The sequence below is a fragment of the Neolamprologus multifasciatus genome, chromosome 7 (assembly GCF_963576455.1).
Source record: "Neolamprologus multifasciatus chromosome 7, fNeoMul1.2, whole genome shotgun sequence".
Lineage (NCBI taxonomy): Eukaryota > Metazoa > Chordata > Actinopteri > Cichliformes > Cichlidae > Neolamprologus > Neolamprologus multifasciatus.
In genome coordinates this window covers 24,431,539-24,445,138 of record NC_140445.1, presented here as the reverse complement: position 1 = coordinate 24,445,138, position 13,600 = coordinate 24,431,539, and the positions used below count along the sequence as shown (strand labels likewise).

Sequence of the window (13,600 nt, the reverse complement as noted above, 5' to 3'; positions counted from 1 at the left end):
TTAAAGTTAAAGTTACAGGATGAAAAGAAAACTTAATGCAGTTTTGAACAGAATCCAGAAATTATTACTATATATGATGCTGTGCAACTGTAACCATATGCTGTATATGTTGTATAATATCAGAGGCATCAAAGCTACGCAGTACTTGCTTGCTCTTCTCTCTACCAATACGGACACTATATGCTAATCAGTATCAATATAACAGAGTATCTCCTCTGTTAGAGGACAAGATGAACAGTTGGCTAAAAGGCTGTGAATTGTGTATTCACTCGTTCCGCCATAAACAAAAGGTTTGCTTACTGTCCCCATGAGTTATGCATTTTTAGTAAAATCTTTATTTGCCAGAAATGCAAGAACGTTTCCAAAGATAGCGCTGTGGCTTTGTGGCTTGTTACGGATGCTTGTGTGAAACAGTACCAACAGAGGAGGTACAGTACTTGACCGGTGTGGTGGAGGCCTGTTCAAGGTCGGGTTTCTTTAGACACCTGGAGCCCCTTAAATGTGTGTTGCCCTGGGTGATGCACGGTGTCAGTCAATGGCCCACGAGGAGTGCTATCTCTTTCAGGAGCCTAACTGCCACTTTGTGGCTGGGTAACAGGATCCTGCACCATACTGGATAGATAGGGACAATGGAGCGCCCTCTCGGGTGATGGTCAACCAGTCAGATAAACTTTCCTGTTCAAATGTGATGTTTACAATATGTGCTCATTTCATATTTCATACAAGCTTGCTGTGTTTTGTTTGTTTACACATTTTTTGTTTTGTTTTTTTAGTGTCCAGTTTGAATCAGATGACAGTGTGCCAAGAAAGTCAACCTGTTATCTATCGCCTCTTTGCTTTTTCTCCATCCTCTCGCAGCATAGTTCGGTTTTCCTGCCTGATTTGTGTTCAGCAAAGGTCAGATTTCCTTTGAGTGGCAGAAAATCCCTGCCCTGCACTCGCTGCCCAGTGAAACATCCAATAACAGATGCCTACAGAGTGCCAACAACAGCAGACTGCCCTTGCAGTTTCTGGTTTTACTACTACTGCTGTTATATTTCAGTCTACTGTCTTAAATCAGAGTCTGATAGAAACTAAATAGAAGCATATTTACAAACGTTTCTGATAAAATATATATTTTTTGTAAAACTGGAAACCGTTTTGCAGACATTTTTTCAGCTATCTTAATTTTGTCAATCTCTATTTAAAAAAAATCTCTTCTACATGCTTTGCAGTCATTAAACCATATAGCTGACTTTGGTTAAGTTTAAATTCATTATTTTGCTTAAGGTGGATTCTCTCTGGTTACTCATTCTTCTTCTTACTGCCCAGTGAAATGCATGCTAGATTGATTGGTGATTCTAATAGTCACTCTGAGTTAGGCCTGTGTTATTGTGATGACCCAGCCTTTCACCCCATGACAGCAAGAATAGGCTCCGGCACCACTGCGACCTTAAAACTGGACAAGCAGCTGGATGGTTAAATGGATGGATGTTGTTTACTGTGATTAGTATCTCCTCATTTTTGCTGAAGTATACCTTTGTGCAGTTTTTTCCCCATTTCTTTAAAGGATGGACACGATAATCAAGTTTGTAGTACAAGAAAACTGAGGGACAAGTGACTAATTAAAGGAAGATTTTACAGGAATGTTGTATGTAACACGTTAGTTTAAGGTCTCACATAGTTGTTGAATTGGGTTGATTTTGATGCGTCTACCCAGTGGATTACTGGAGGGATGTGGCTTTTTCATCCTGAAGGAGACTACAAATTAAAAAAACAAAACAAAAATAAGATGTAACACTTCCCTCCAAGGGAACAAGTGTACCTGAAGTATATCACCAAAATAACCCATAACAGAAACACTGGGTCCTGACACTGTCGGGGTCAAGGGTTTCAGTCTTTCCTTTAATTTGTCACCCATGTTGCATCTATCTACACATGCGCCCCCGCACACAGATACATATTTAGAGCGAAGCTTCCTTTGTTGCGCACTCACTACATTATTGATGGTTTCCTATTGAAGGAAGCAGAGACTGTAATCTATCAGAGTTTCCTGTGTTCCCTTCAATAAAACCCAGATGTTCAGCTCAGTTCAGAAAACGTACCTGGAGGCACGCACACTGAGGATCTTAGTGGTAAGCAGCTTTATGCGAACAATTTTTTCCCTGTTTTAATGATCTCATAATTACACGTCGCTTTCATTTTATTTTGATGTGAATTTCTGCTGGGTCAGTAGATCAGCAGCTTGTTTCACTGGAGACTGACCTGTCAGTGTCAGTTACTTTGACTTAGTGACAGGTCAGCTTGGCAGTGATGAGAGCTGAACTACTGAAGTGCAGTGCTGGACGGCTCTTTCATAACATCGCAGCACCGTAATTAAAGTGCATTGCTGATCGTTTTACCTCGCATAAAATTAGCTGTGTATTAAGCAGCAGAACATATCCTGTATTTATGCATACTAAAATAAATGTTACTACTCGTGGGCTTATGAAGTTGATCAGATTTATATTTGTGTCAACTTTTGCTTAATACCTTTTTTCTTTTATTTTGTCTTGTGTTTTTAAAGAGGCATTTAGCATTACTATCAGCTTACTATTTAGGATACATGGATTTTTTTGGTGCTCAATATATCCTCGTCATGAACAAGATTAATGGCTCTTAAAAAGAAACAGCAGCAGATTAGATAGTGGTGGCTGGATTTAGATTTATCATGAGCACAGAGGATGTAGCCAAGGCCAGAAATGGCTCTGACTGAAAGTCACAGATATAGGGACAAACATTCAGGAAATTAGGTGCCCATTGGGACATTTACCATATATCCTAGGCTGACAAGATTGTAAGTATGTGTGTGTGCATGTGTTCCTCACTGATGAAAACCTCAACAAAAACAGGATAATTTTTGAAGACACAAAGGAAAAAGGTGGGGCACATGTTCCATCCATCCCATCCGAACAGCAGGGATAATAATAACACATTATCTGTAGAGCAGCTTTTGTAATGTTGTTTGACTTCAGCTGTGTCAAATATACAGCCTGTGGACCAGGACTGGCCAACAAGCCAGAACTGTCCAGTCAGGTCAGCTGGATGGATTTGCAAAGCGTGAGAGGTGCAGTGCCTGAGGGGGGAGATTTTGCACGATTTTGCATGAGGAAACATTTTGTTGTAAATTAAAGATGGATCAGTCATTAGAGTGGTTGTGGTCACTGTCAATTTAAACAGCCAGGCGTCTGAATCTTCATCGGTTTTACAGCCTTATTACTGATAAAGACATTAACCACCTGTCTCATTATCTTTCCACCAAGTAGAAGCCATGAAACTAAGTGCCAGTAAACTGACTGATAAACATTGCAGATGGTTTTTCATTTGTTTTGTAAATTAATGGTTTGATAATACTGGCATTGGTACTTTTGCTCACATTAAATGAAACTAAAATGAGCATGATACCCCTTTTGTATCTAATTTCACTGACGGGTTCCTTCTTTGGCCTAGAGCCTGGAGGAACGGTGTAACCGTATCCTGAGAAACATGGAGGCCTCCCTGACAGCCCGGGATCGCGTTGGCATCCAGGATTTTGTTCTCCTAGACACCTACACGAGTGAGACTGCCTTCCTGGACAACCTGAGGAAACGGTTCCACGAGAATCTAATTTACGTGAGTCTTTCCTGTGTAGCCTTTCACTTTCTCTTACTCTAATTAAACATTATGCCCTCAACCTTCAACCCCACAACGTCCTAATGCTGCGTTGTCTTCTGCTGAATCGGGCTCTGCGTGTTGCTGAATCAGCAGCTCTGGTTCTTTTCATTTGCAGAGTGAGCACTCTAAAGGTCAGTGCTACCCACTGGGTCATGACAAGTGATTAACTGAACTTATTTCTTTTGCTAAAATTACTTATCATTGTTAAGCTACATGGACAGCACATTGCCGGGAACCTTCTCATAATGTCACGTAATGTTCAAGGAAAACAATCACTATCATCAAAAGCAAGAGTTGCAGACCATAAGTTATTTTCCTTGTCTTTCTCCACAGACTTACATTGGGACTCTTCTTGTCTCAGTCAACCCATATAAAGAGTTAGACATCTACAGCAAGAAGCAAATGGATACCTACATCGGAGTCAACTTCTTTGAGCTGCCGCCTCACATGTAAGTTGTTTCTGGCATGTCATTTGTGTAGACTGTACATAAAAGATGTACTTAGTGGTTTGTGTATTAGCACTCTGAAACTTCAGATTGGCATTTTGACCTTTGACAACTTTGACTTGATGATGTTTTAGAGAACAGGGTGGTGTTTAAGGGATCAGCTAACGCTACCTAGTTTGGTTAGCAAGGTGCTTCTGTAGACTGGGTCGTAAACTGATATTGTTTCATTCAGCACAAAGAAAGGAGCACAGACATTTCAAACTGCAATCCATACTATTTATCACATAGTTAAGGTTACAGTTTGGACTCATCCACCCTGGTACTGTATATTCAAAAAGTTATCACAAAACCACAAACACTGCAGTGGTTCAGTAAAGTGGCTCCATTTAGCTGAAGGCAACAGCTAGAAGCTATAGTCACTTGTGCTGACATCCACCATCATCCATCCATCTGTTCATCCATCCATCTGTTCATCCATCCATCTGTTCATCCATCCATCCATCCATTTTCTGCCACTTGTCTAGGCCTAGCAGTATAAACAGAGTCCAGACCTCCCTCTTCCTGGCCACAAGAGAGAAACCTAAACCATTTTTGTTCCAGGCTGTAAATGTGTTTAATTCTGTTCTAAAACTTCGTGTGAAAATTCAGTTTCTTAATGATCAGATTTATTTGGCATGCCTTTATTCCATATTAAAATATCTCAGCAAATGAAAGAACAGATGGATTCATGATTCCTAGCAAATGAATGAATCCTACTGTCTTTGCAAATCCCTGACCTACCTGTAGATCCTGCAAAGTTGACATTTGGTTGATAGACTTTAACCATCTTGACAATTACCGAATGGACATTGATGGTCCCCAGAAGACTGAACTGGATGATTGTAATACATTAATGTGAGATACAATATGACTAAATCAGCCTCAGTTATTGCATTTTGTGGTGATTAGTAAATACAAGTACGGTAAAATGAAAACTTGAGCACTGTTAACATGTAACTGGTAGAAATACCATGTTAGCAATATGACTGTGAATATGCTGACAATCACAAAAGCATTATAGCTCAGCTTCAAAGAACTCTTTGACTTGATGGATTGCCTCATCTTAAAAATAAAAAAATGTGATTTTGTTGGCCTCTGACCTCTCGCTGTGCTTTCAGTTATGCGCTGGCAGACAATGCCTTCCGCACAATGATGTCTGAGTTCAACAACCACTTCATCCTCATCTCAGGGGAGAGTGGGGCCGGAAAAACAGAGGCCTCAAAGAAAATACTTCAGTTCTATGCTGTCAGCTGTCCAAGTACCAAAGTCCTCAACAATGTCCGTGACAGACTGCTTCTTTCCAATCCAGTGCTTGAGGTCAGTGTCCTGGATGTGCGTGGTAAAGCTTCTGCTATGCAAGATCCTGTGTAGTTTTTTTAAAACACAATTTCTTCCTTGTTTTGTTTTCAAATTTCAGGCTTTTGGAAATGCCAAAACCTTGAAGAATGACAACTCAAGCCGCTTTGGAAAATATATGGACATCCAGTTTGACCACCAGGTAGACAAATCTAAATCATGTTGCAATGACTTCAGGTTTCACCTTAGGCATATACTACATGTTAAAGATTACCTTTTCACTTTCAGGGTGGTGCAGTTGGGGGTCACATTCTCAGTTACCTGCTGGAGAAGTCCCGCGTGGTCCACCAGAACCACGGAGAAAGAAACTTCCATATATTCTACCAGCTGGTGGAAGGAGGAGAAGAAGATCTGCTCCGCTGGCTTGGTCTAGAGAGAAACTGCAAGCACTACCGCTACTTGGTGCAGGTTAGGGAAATAATGCACTACATTCATGCTGCTTATAACCCCCCCCCCCCCCCCAAAAAACAAAAAAACAAAAAACAAAACCCGACAACTTTACTGAACTTTTTAATTGATTTTTTCAGGGGAATTGTGCCAAAGTCAGCTCTATCAATGATAAAAGTGACTGGAAGACGGTACGGAAGGCCCTGTCTGTTATAGACTTAAGCGAAAGTGACATTGAGGTGAGGATGCACATTAAATCTTTGAACAGTCTTTGTGTTGGAGATTAATTTAAAACCATTTATCTCTGGATTTCATACAGAACCTCTTTGGAATAATTGCCAGCGTGCTCCACATGGGAAATATAAAGTTTGAGGCAGATGCTCGAGGATACGCCACGCTTAACAACAACCAGGAGATGCAATGGGTGTCAAAGGTAAAATCCAAGAAAACAGCAGGTAGTATAGACAATTTGTCCCCCTTCATGCACCTTTCTGATGATACCGCGAAGAAATTTGATGCCACATGATTTGGTTTTCTTTTCTGTTTGCAGTTGCTGGGGATTCCTAACCAGGTGCTACAACAGGGCTTAACCCACAGAAAGATCGAAGCCAAATCAGAGGAGGTAGCATATACATTAACTTATAAAATTATTTTAACTTGCTTGAAATGCTAAATTACCTTAATTGACATTATTCTGATCTTAAAGGTATTTAGTCCTTTCTCTGTGGACCATGCAGTGTATGCCAGGGACGCCCTTGCCAAAGCCATCTACGGCCGCACTTTCAGCTGGCTAGTCAACAAGATCAATGAGTCGTTAGCTAACATGGTGAGCAACAAAGCAACCCAACTTATTGTTCTCACAGAAAGAGGGAGTGATTTGGGCTAACAAGGTTAGGAAGCAGTCCTGAGGTAGTCTACTGACAGATTTTGAATCTGCAAACATCTGATTTGAATATCTGGCAGTCTTTTTGGGCACAGTGTAATTTTATTGGCTAAAAGTAAAGTCAGCACATGAGCTTGAAATGCTTTAGAAGTGCTTGTCTACAGCAAGTCTGATCTCAGTGTTAAAACCCTGTCCTATTATATGTGCACTTCTATATAAAGGACTCTTCCAGGAAGACCGTGATTGGCCTTCTGGACATCTATGGGTTTGAGGTTTTCAGTGTAAACAGGTGAGATCATTCACAGAGAGACTGATTCTTCAGTAGAAAAGGTGTCAAATTAAAGACAGTGACAATGACTAATTTCTGTTTTATAGCTTTGAACAGTTTTGCATCAACTACTGCAATGAGAAGCTGCAGCAGCTTTTTATCGAGCTGACCCTGAAATCAGAGCAGGAGGAGTACGAGATGGAAGGAATCGAAGTAATAAGATTATTCAGTCAATTTGCTTCACATATGTGGGCTCAAGAACAGCTGATTTACAAGAAGAAAATAATGTTCTTCTGTTTTTTTTTCTCTCTTTTACACAGTGGGAACCTGTGCCATATTTCAACAACAAGATCATCTGTGATCTCGTGGAGGAGAAATTCAGAGGAATCATTTCTTTACTGGTAAAAAAAGGCATCACATCAAATACTGTGCTGATGAACTAAAAGATGCCATAATTCTCGCTGTTCTCTCATAGGATGAGGAATGTTTACGGCCTGGAGAGGCCACAGATCTCACCTTCCTGGAAAAGATGGAGGACAAGATTGGTGGCCACCCTCATTTTGTCACGTGAGTTTTTACAGGTGACGTGGTGAATTAATGTTGCCAACAAACAATCAAACTACAAGTATAATACAAACCTACACTAACTACATTTCCTGCAGACACAAACTTGCAGACCAAAAGACGAGGAAAACTCTGAAAAGAGGAGACTTCCGCCTCCTCCACTATGCCGGGGAAGTTACATACTGTGTTGTTGGTAAGACGTTAAATACTATTGATATTTTTTTCTGTTATAATGCCACTGAATTAGTCAGTGTAACAACAGAAGAATGCTAAAATGTGTCAATAATGTCATAAACCCGGCGAACTGACTACATGCTTACAGACGTACTACAGAGCAAATAGCTTCATTCTTGAAGCTTCTTTTTGTTCTTCAAACTTTCAGGATTCTTGGACAAAAACAATGATCTTTTGTATCGAAATGGGAAAGAGGTAATTTAACTGTTATGTAATTTAACCCAGTAAAGATGACAGTTTGGTGGATGTTGATTCCTCATTACAAAAACGTGACTTCTAATAACCCTATTAAATAATGCAAACAGGAACTGAAATGATGCCTACATATGTGTAACTGCCTATCCTTTTAGATGCTCACAGTTTTCCTGTTCTCCTTAGGTTATGCGGCAGTCCAAGAACGGCATCATCAAACACTGTTTTCCTTCTACTGAACCGGATAGCAAGAGGAGACCTGAAACTGTAAGAGCAATACAAGATATAGAAACTCGGTGTCTCACCAATGTCAGTGAATTTAGCCGTAATCTGCCACTTTCCTGTGACTCCTCAGGTAGTGACTCAGTTTAAGAATAGCCTGGTGGGTCTGACTGAGATCCTAATGATGAAAGAACCCTGGTACGTCCGCTGCATTAAACCCAATGAAGCCAAGCAGCCAGGTGAGGCCTTGAGTATCAAAAATCTGGTATTTCTATAAAGAGACATCCTAGTCAGTCTAGATTTAATCAGCACATGCTGCTGCTGACCTCTTAGTGTTGTGGTGTCTCCTGCAGGACACTTTGATGACGTGTTGGTAAGGCATCAGGTGAAATACCTGGGACTGATGGAACACCTGAGGGTCAGGCGTGCTGGTTTTGCTTATCGTCGCAAATATGAAATCTTTCTCCAGAGGTAGCACGCTGACACTGCTCTAACCTTCAGTTAGTTACGTTAATGTTTTTCATGCAAAATGAAAAACAAAAACAAAAATCAGGATTCTTTTGTCTTTTGCTAACCTTCTGTGCTCAGGTATAAACCTCTGTGTCCTGACACTTGGCCCAACTGGAAAGGAACTGCAGCAGAAGGTGTGAGGTGTCTGATCAAACACCTGGGCTATAAATCTGATGAGTACAAGATGGGAAGGTAGGCAGAACGGATGAGTATCATATTTCAGATGGGTACTGCTGACTAACCTGGAAAAAGACATTTTTGGAAATCTCTCTGTTTGCCTTCATCGCAAGGACAAAGATTTTTATCCGCCACCCGAGAACTCTGTTTGCAACAGAAGATGCTTTTCAAGTCTGCAAACACAAGCTGGGTGAGATATTGTGCTGAAATTTATTTTTGTTTCTATAGTAAACATCAACAACCTTTTCAACCTTTTAACCTTTACTGCAGCAACAAGGATTCAGGCAAAGTACAAAGGCTACAAGGTGAAAGGAGGCTATCTAAAACAGAGAGAGGCTGGTAGGCCATGACATTTGTTTATAACCTATTAGTTAATGGTCCAGAACCATCTTGATTTATCAGCTCCTACTACACTTAAAACACGTTAAACAAACAATGTCTTGTCTAATCAAAATAGCCACAAAGATTGAGACCTGCTGGAGAGGAATGATGGCTAGGAGGGAACGTCAGAGGAGAGCATGGGCTGTCAAGGTCATCAAGAAGTAAGTTAACATGTTTGACAGTTAAATGGCTGCTGATGCTTGCAGGTGGGTGTAATGGCTGTGAGAGAGCCATTTGGGAACTTTTATTAAGTGAGGTTACCGATCTATTGATTTGTTCTAGGTTCATTAAAGGTTTCATGAATAGACATCAACCGGCCTGCACTGACAACAGCGAGTACCTGGCCTATGTGAGGCACAGCTACCTCACGCGGCTCAAGGAAAACCTTCCCAAAACCGTCCTGGAAAAAGACTCTTGGCTCAATTCTCCTCCTATATTGCAGGAAGTGAGTGATATTTAAATGTCAGACTGCATTTTTTGTAATCACATAACAGAGCCCGTTCAACACTCCTGTTCATCCTCCAGGTTTCCCAGGTCTTGAAGAAGATCTACATTCGCCACATGGTGAGGAAGTACGTTCGAGGAATCACTCCCCAAAGGAAAGCACAGGTACAATCCGTCGTACGTGAGCAGGAAGTTCAATAAATGTATAACATAACCTAAACTTGCTCTGCCTATCACCAGTGTTTTTATACCTACATTCTTGATTTCTTGATTTTCTACATATTTGTCACACTTAAATGTTTCAGATCATCAAAGAAATCCTAGTGTTAGACAAGCATAACTTGAGTAAATACAATTTTTTCCATTTATTAGGGCAAAAAAATCTCTCCAAATCCACCTGTCTCTAAGTGACACTGCTCCCAAACCTAAAACTGGTTGGATTAAGGTTCAGGCTTTGACTAGACCACTCCAAAACCTTTATCTTGGTTACTTTTCTGAGCCACCCAGAGGTTGACATGTTGGGCAGTGGCTCTCACTGTGGTTCAGTGAAGTCCCAAAGCCAAAAAAATCGCTTTGTAATTCTTTCCAAACTGATACATGTCAATGACTTTGTTTATCATATCTTCTTGGGTTTCTTTACATCATGACATGATGTGTTATTTCTGGAAGCAGTTTGTGCAACAGATTTCCAAGGTTGATCTTAAAATACTCTCTGTTTAACATCTTCTTTGCAGCTGCTGTTAAAAGCACAGACCAGCGCCTTGTTCAAAGGGAAAAAAGAAAACTATCCCTTCAGTGTGTGCAGACCATTCGCAGACACCAGGATCTGTAAGACTACAGTACTATTTTCTTAACATAAAGTGGACTTACATGCATAAAATAGATAAGACTACAGTAGTTTATGTGATTTTAAATGGAAGACAGAATATATAACACTAATCTGCTACAGTTTGACGAATGCGTGGACTTGTTTCTGCAAACCCTCTCCTGCTGCTAAATATATGATGGACTGAGCGATTGCTGTTCTCACTGATTGTTAAAATGTATTAATATTTGTTAAGGTGCAGAAGATATAAGCATCAAGGTGCTTCAGATGATTCAACATGAGAAAGTCAAGGTAAATTATAATATTAGTATTTAGTCAGCACACTGTCTTTGACGTGTGTGTGGTTGTCTGTTTGTTTGTTTTTTCACCTTCTCTGATCTTTGAGCGGGACCTCCACAGTACAGCGCACCTGTGGTGAAGTACGACAGGAACGGGTTCAGACCTCGACTCCGGCAGCTCATCTTCACCCAGGAAGCTGCCTACCTGGTGGAAGAGGCTAAGATCAAACAGCGGATAGATTACAGCTCACTGAAAGGTAACAAGTGAGGAAATAATACAAAGAAAACATTGTTATCTGCAGTATATAAACATACAGTTATTTTATCAGTATTTTAAGGTTAACCTTGTTTTTTCAAGGTGTGTCAGTCAGCAACCTCAGTGACAACTTCCTGATTCTTCACGTCACGTGTGATGACAGCAAGCAAAAGGTACCTGCACACCGCTGTCCACAGCCATCTTAAAAGTTTTAACATTATGCAGTTTATACTCTATAGATGGGCAACCAATAAAATGAAAAACAAACCTCAAATGTTAAACCCTAAAGTGAGTGGATGTGGAAGATCATGCTGTAGGGAGGGCCAGGGAAGGATTACCATCAGTGCAAAGTTGTTCTAAGTGGTCACTGTTATCCTTTGGTCAAACATTTCTGTACTAAAGCAGTGGTCTCTTCCAGCGTGATAATGCCTCCAATTAGTAGGATACAAGAGTTCGCTAAATAGCTTAATGAATATGAAAATTATGTGAATCATTTAGTGTCTGGACTTCACAACCGCTGGCACCATTATTAAAACACCAAGGACATTTAAAAACATTTTGGAGTGTTTTTCTTATAATGATCACTTTCAGGTCTTTAAATTTAAGATGAAAAATATAAACTATATGTACAAAAGTACTGGGCTAACTACACATTACAGCTTGAGGGGCCATGGAAACCCTCACCATGAAGCTCCCAGTGCAGTTTTTGTGCTGATGTTAATACCAGAGGAGGTTTGGAGCGTTGCAGCTACTGAGTCAGGAGAACAATGGCAGATTTTATGGAACACGAGCCTCAGCAAACCTGCTCTGTAACTTAGAGGGGGGCCAGAGGGGCCGATGGTGCGATATGGCAGCCTCGCTTCTGTCAGTCTGCCCCAGGGCAGCTGTGGCTACAACTGTAGCTTGCCTCCACCAGTGTATGAATGTGAGAGTGAATGAATAGTGGTATTGTAAAGCGCTTTGGGTGCCTTGAAAAGCGCTATATAAATCCAATCCATTATTATTAATACAGTCTGTCGTGGATGAGTCACTGTTGATCCTTATGGAAGCTTGTTTCTGCATCTGAATTTTTTTTCTTTGACTCAAAAAACATTTTTCCTATCCGTAAGTCATAATTTTGTAATACTATCTCATAATTTTAATGTAAGAACCCAAATTTTTATGGTTTTTGTCTGTTTTTTGGGGTCAGTTTAAAAACATTTTCTCAGTAGTTTGAGTTAGTAATTCTCAGCCCAACACTCAGCGTAAATTTGAATTGGTAAGTCAAAATCTTAAAATAACAATCTGAAATTGTGACTTTTCAGTGACAAAAACAAACAGTCATATTTCCTAAATGCTTCCACTTTTGTTTAAATACTTAATAAAGCTGATCTTGGGATATCTGGGAAGAAAGAAATTTCACTACCTGACTTACAATACAATAGCGTTACAATAGTTGGGTCCTATTATCACACAAGTGTCACACTTGAATTCAGTAAGCTCTTTATAACAACCTGTTATTTCACAAATGTTTGTAAAAGCTGACTGTGGTAAAGGAACTGAAAACACCTGAATTCAAAGATTAAAAGGTGTGGCCTGGTACTGTTGTCCATATAGCGTAAGTCAAATATGTCTAAAGAAACTGTTGGAGAGACCATAAATTAAAGCAGTTCATGTCTGCCATTTAGATTCCAGAGGAAAAGTCACAACATTTAACAGAGCACTGATTTTTCCTTTTAGGGTGATCTGGTTCTGCAGTGTGACTTCCTGTTTGAAGCCTTGACTAAGCTGAATGTTATTGCTAACAAGCAGAACTGCATCCATGTGGTGCAGGGCAGGTACAGAGTCTGCATTGTGTGTGGCAATATTTGAATTTGAAATGTGAAAGTGGTAAAAATCATAAATAATCATAAATAATTCTATATATATATATTAAATGCAGTGTGCGGTTTGACATTCAGCCGGGCAGAGAGGGGTTTGTCGACTTCAAGAGTGGCCAGGAGTCGATGGTCTACAGGGCAAAGAACGGCCATCTGATGGTGGTGAGTCTCTAATTCAGACAACGACAACTTATTACTGAACACGCGACCAACTGACTGAGCTCTTTGTGTTTTTAGGAGTCAACAAAAACCAAGTCAAGATGAAGATGCCAGTGCTGTGGGATTAATGGTGCTCCTTAAGCCTCAGAGTTGCAACAGCCATGCTTACCCTGTAATCCTGCTCAGTGGCTATTTACATTATTAAAGGCAGCTTTATACTTTTGCATCTTCATTAAAATGTTATACAATGAAGTATATTCTGTTATTACCCAAATGCCACCAATAACTTAGCTGTAGAAAGTTCTTACTTACAATGTCAGCAGCTCTACGTGTTCATGATATTTGGACTTGAAATAATCTCTATGTAAACAAACAGATTCATGTATGTACACTGTATTATATATACAAAATATTCATAGAATTACTTGATAACAGTAAAGAAATATA

The 13,600-nt window shown here is 40.1% G+C and overlaps 1 protein-coding gene across 1 annotated transcript; it reads left to right on the top strand.

Moving 5' to 3' along the window:
- Window positions 1-2,029: 2,029 nt before the first annotated feature.
- On the top strand, window positions 2,030-13,507 carry myo1hb (myosin IHb). Its single transcript, XM_085165604.1, has 32 exons — window positions 2,030-2,114; window positions 3,469-3,630; window positions 4,006-4,121; window positions 5,276-5,474; window positions 5,575-5,655; window positions 5,742-5,921; window positions 6,041-6,139; window positions 6,220-6,333; window positions 6,451-6,522; window positions 6,607-6,726; window positions 7,005-7,072; window positions 7,159-7,264; window positions 7,372-7,452; window positions 7,527-7,618; window positions 7,714-7,808; window positions 7,998-8,044; window positions 8,228-8,308; window positions 8,397-8,502; window positions 8,617-8,734; window positions 8,852-8,965; window positions 9,064-9,140; window positions 9,221-9,289; window positions 9,408-9,492; window positions 9,614-9,776; window positions 9,857-9,940; window positions 10,510-10,603; window positions 10,837-10,892; window positions 11,001-11,136; window positions 11,238-11,308; window positions 12,855-12,952; window positions 13,057-13,156; window positions 13,232-13,507. The coding sequence occupies exons 1-32, from the start codon at window positions 2,058-2,060 to the stop codon at window positions 13,256-13,258; spliced, it is 3,168 nt and encodes a 1,055-aa protein (XP_085021730.1). The 5' UTR covers window positions 2,030-2,057; the 3' UTR covers window positions 13,259-13,507.
- Window positions 13,508-13,600: the final 93 nt, after the last annotated feature.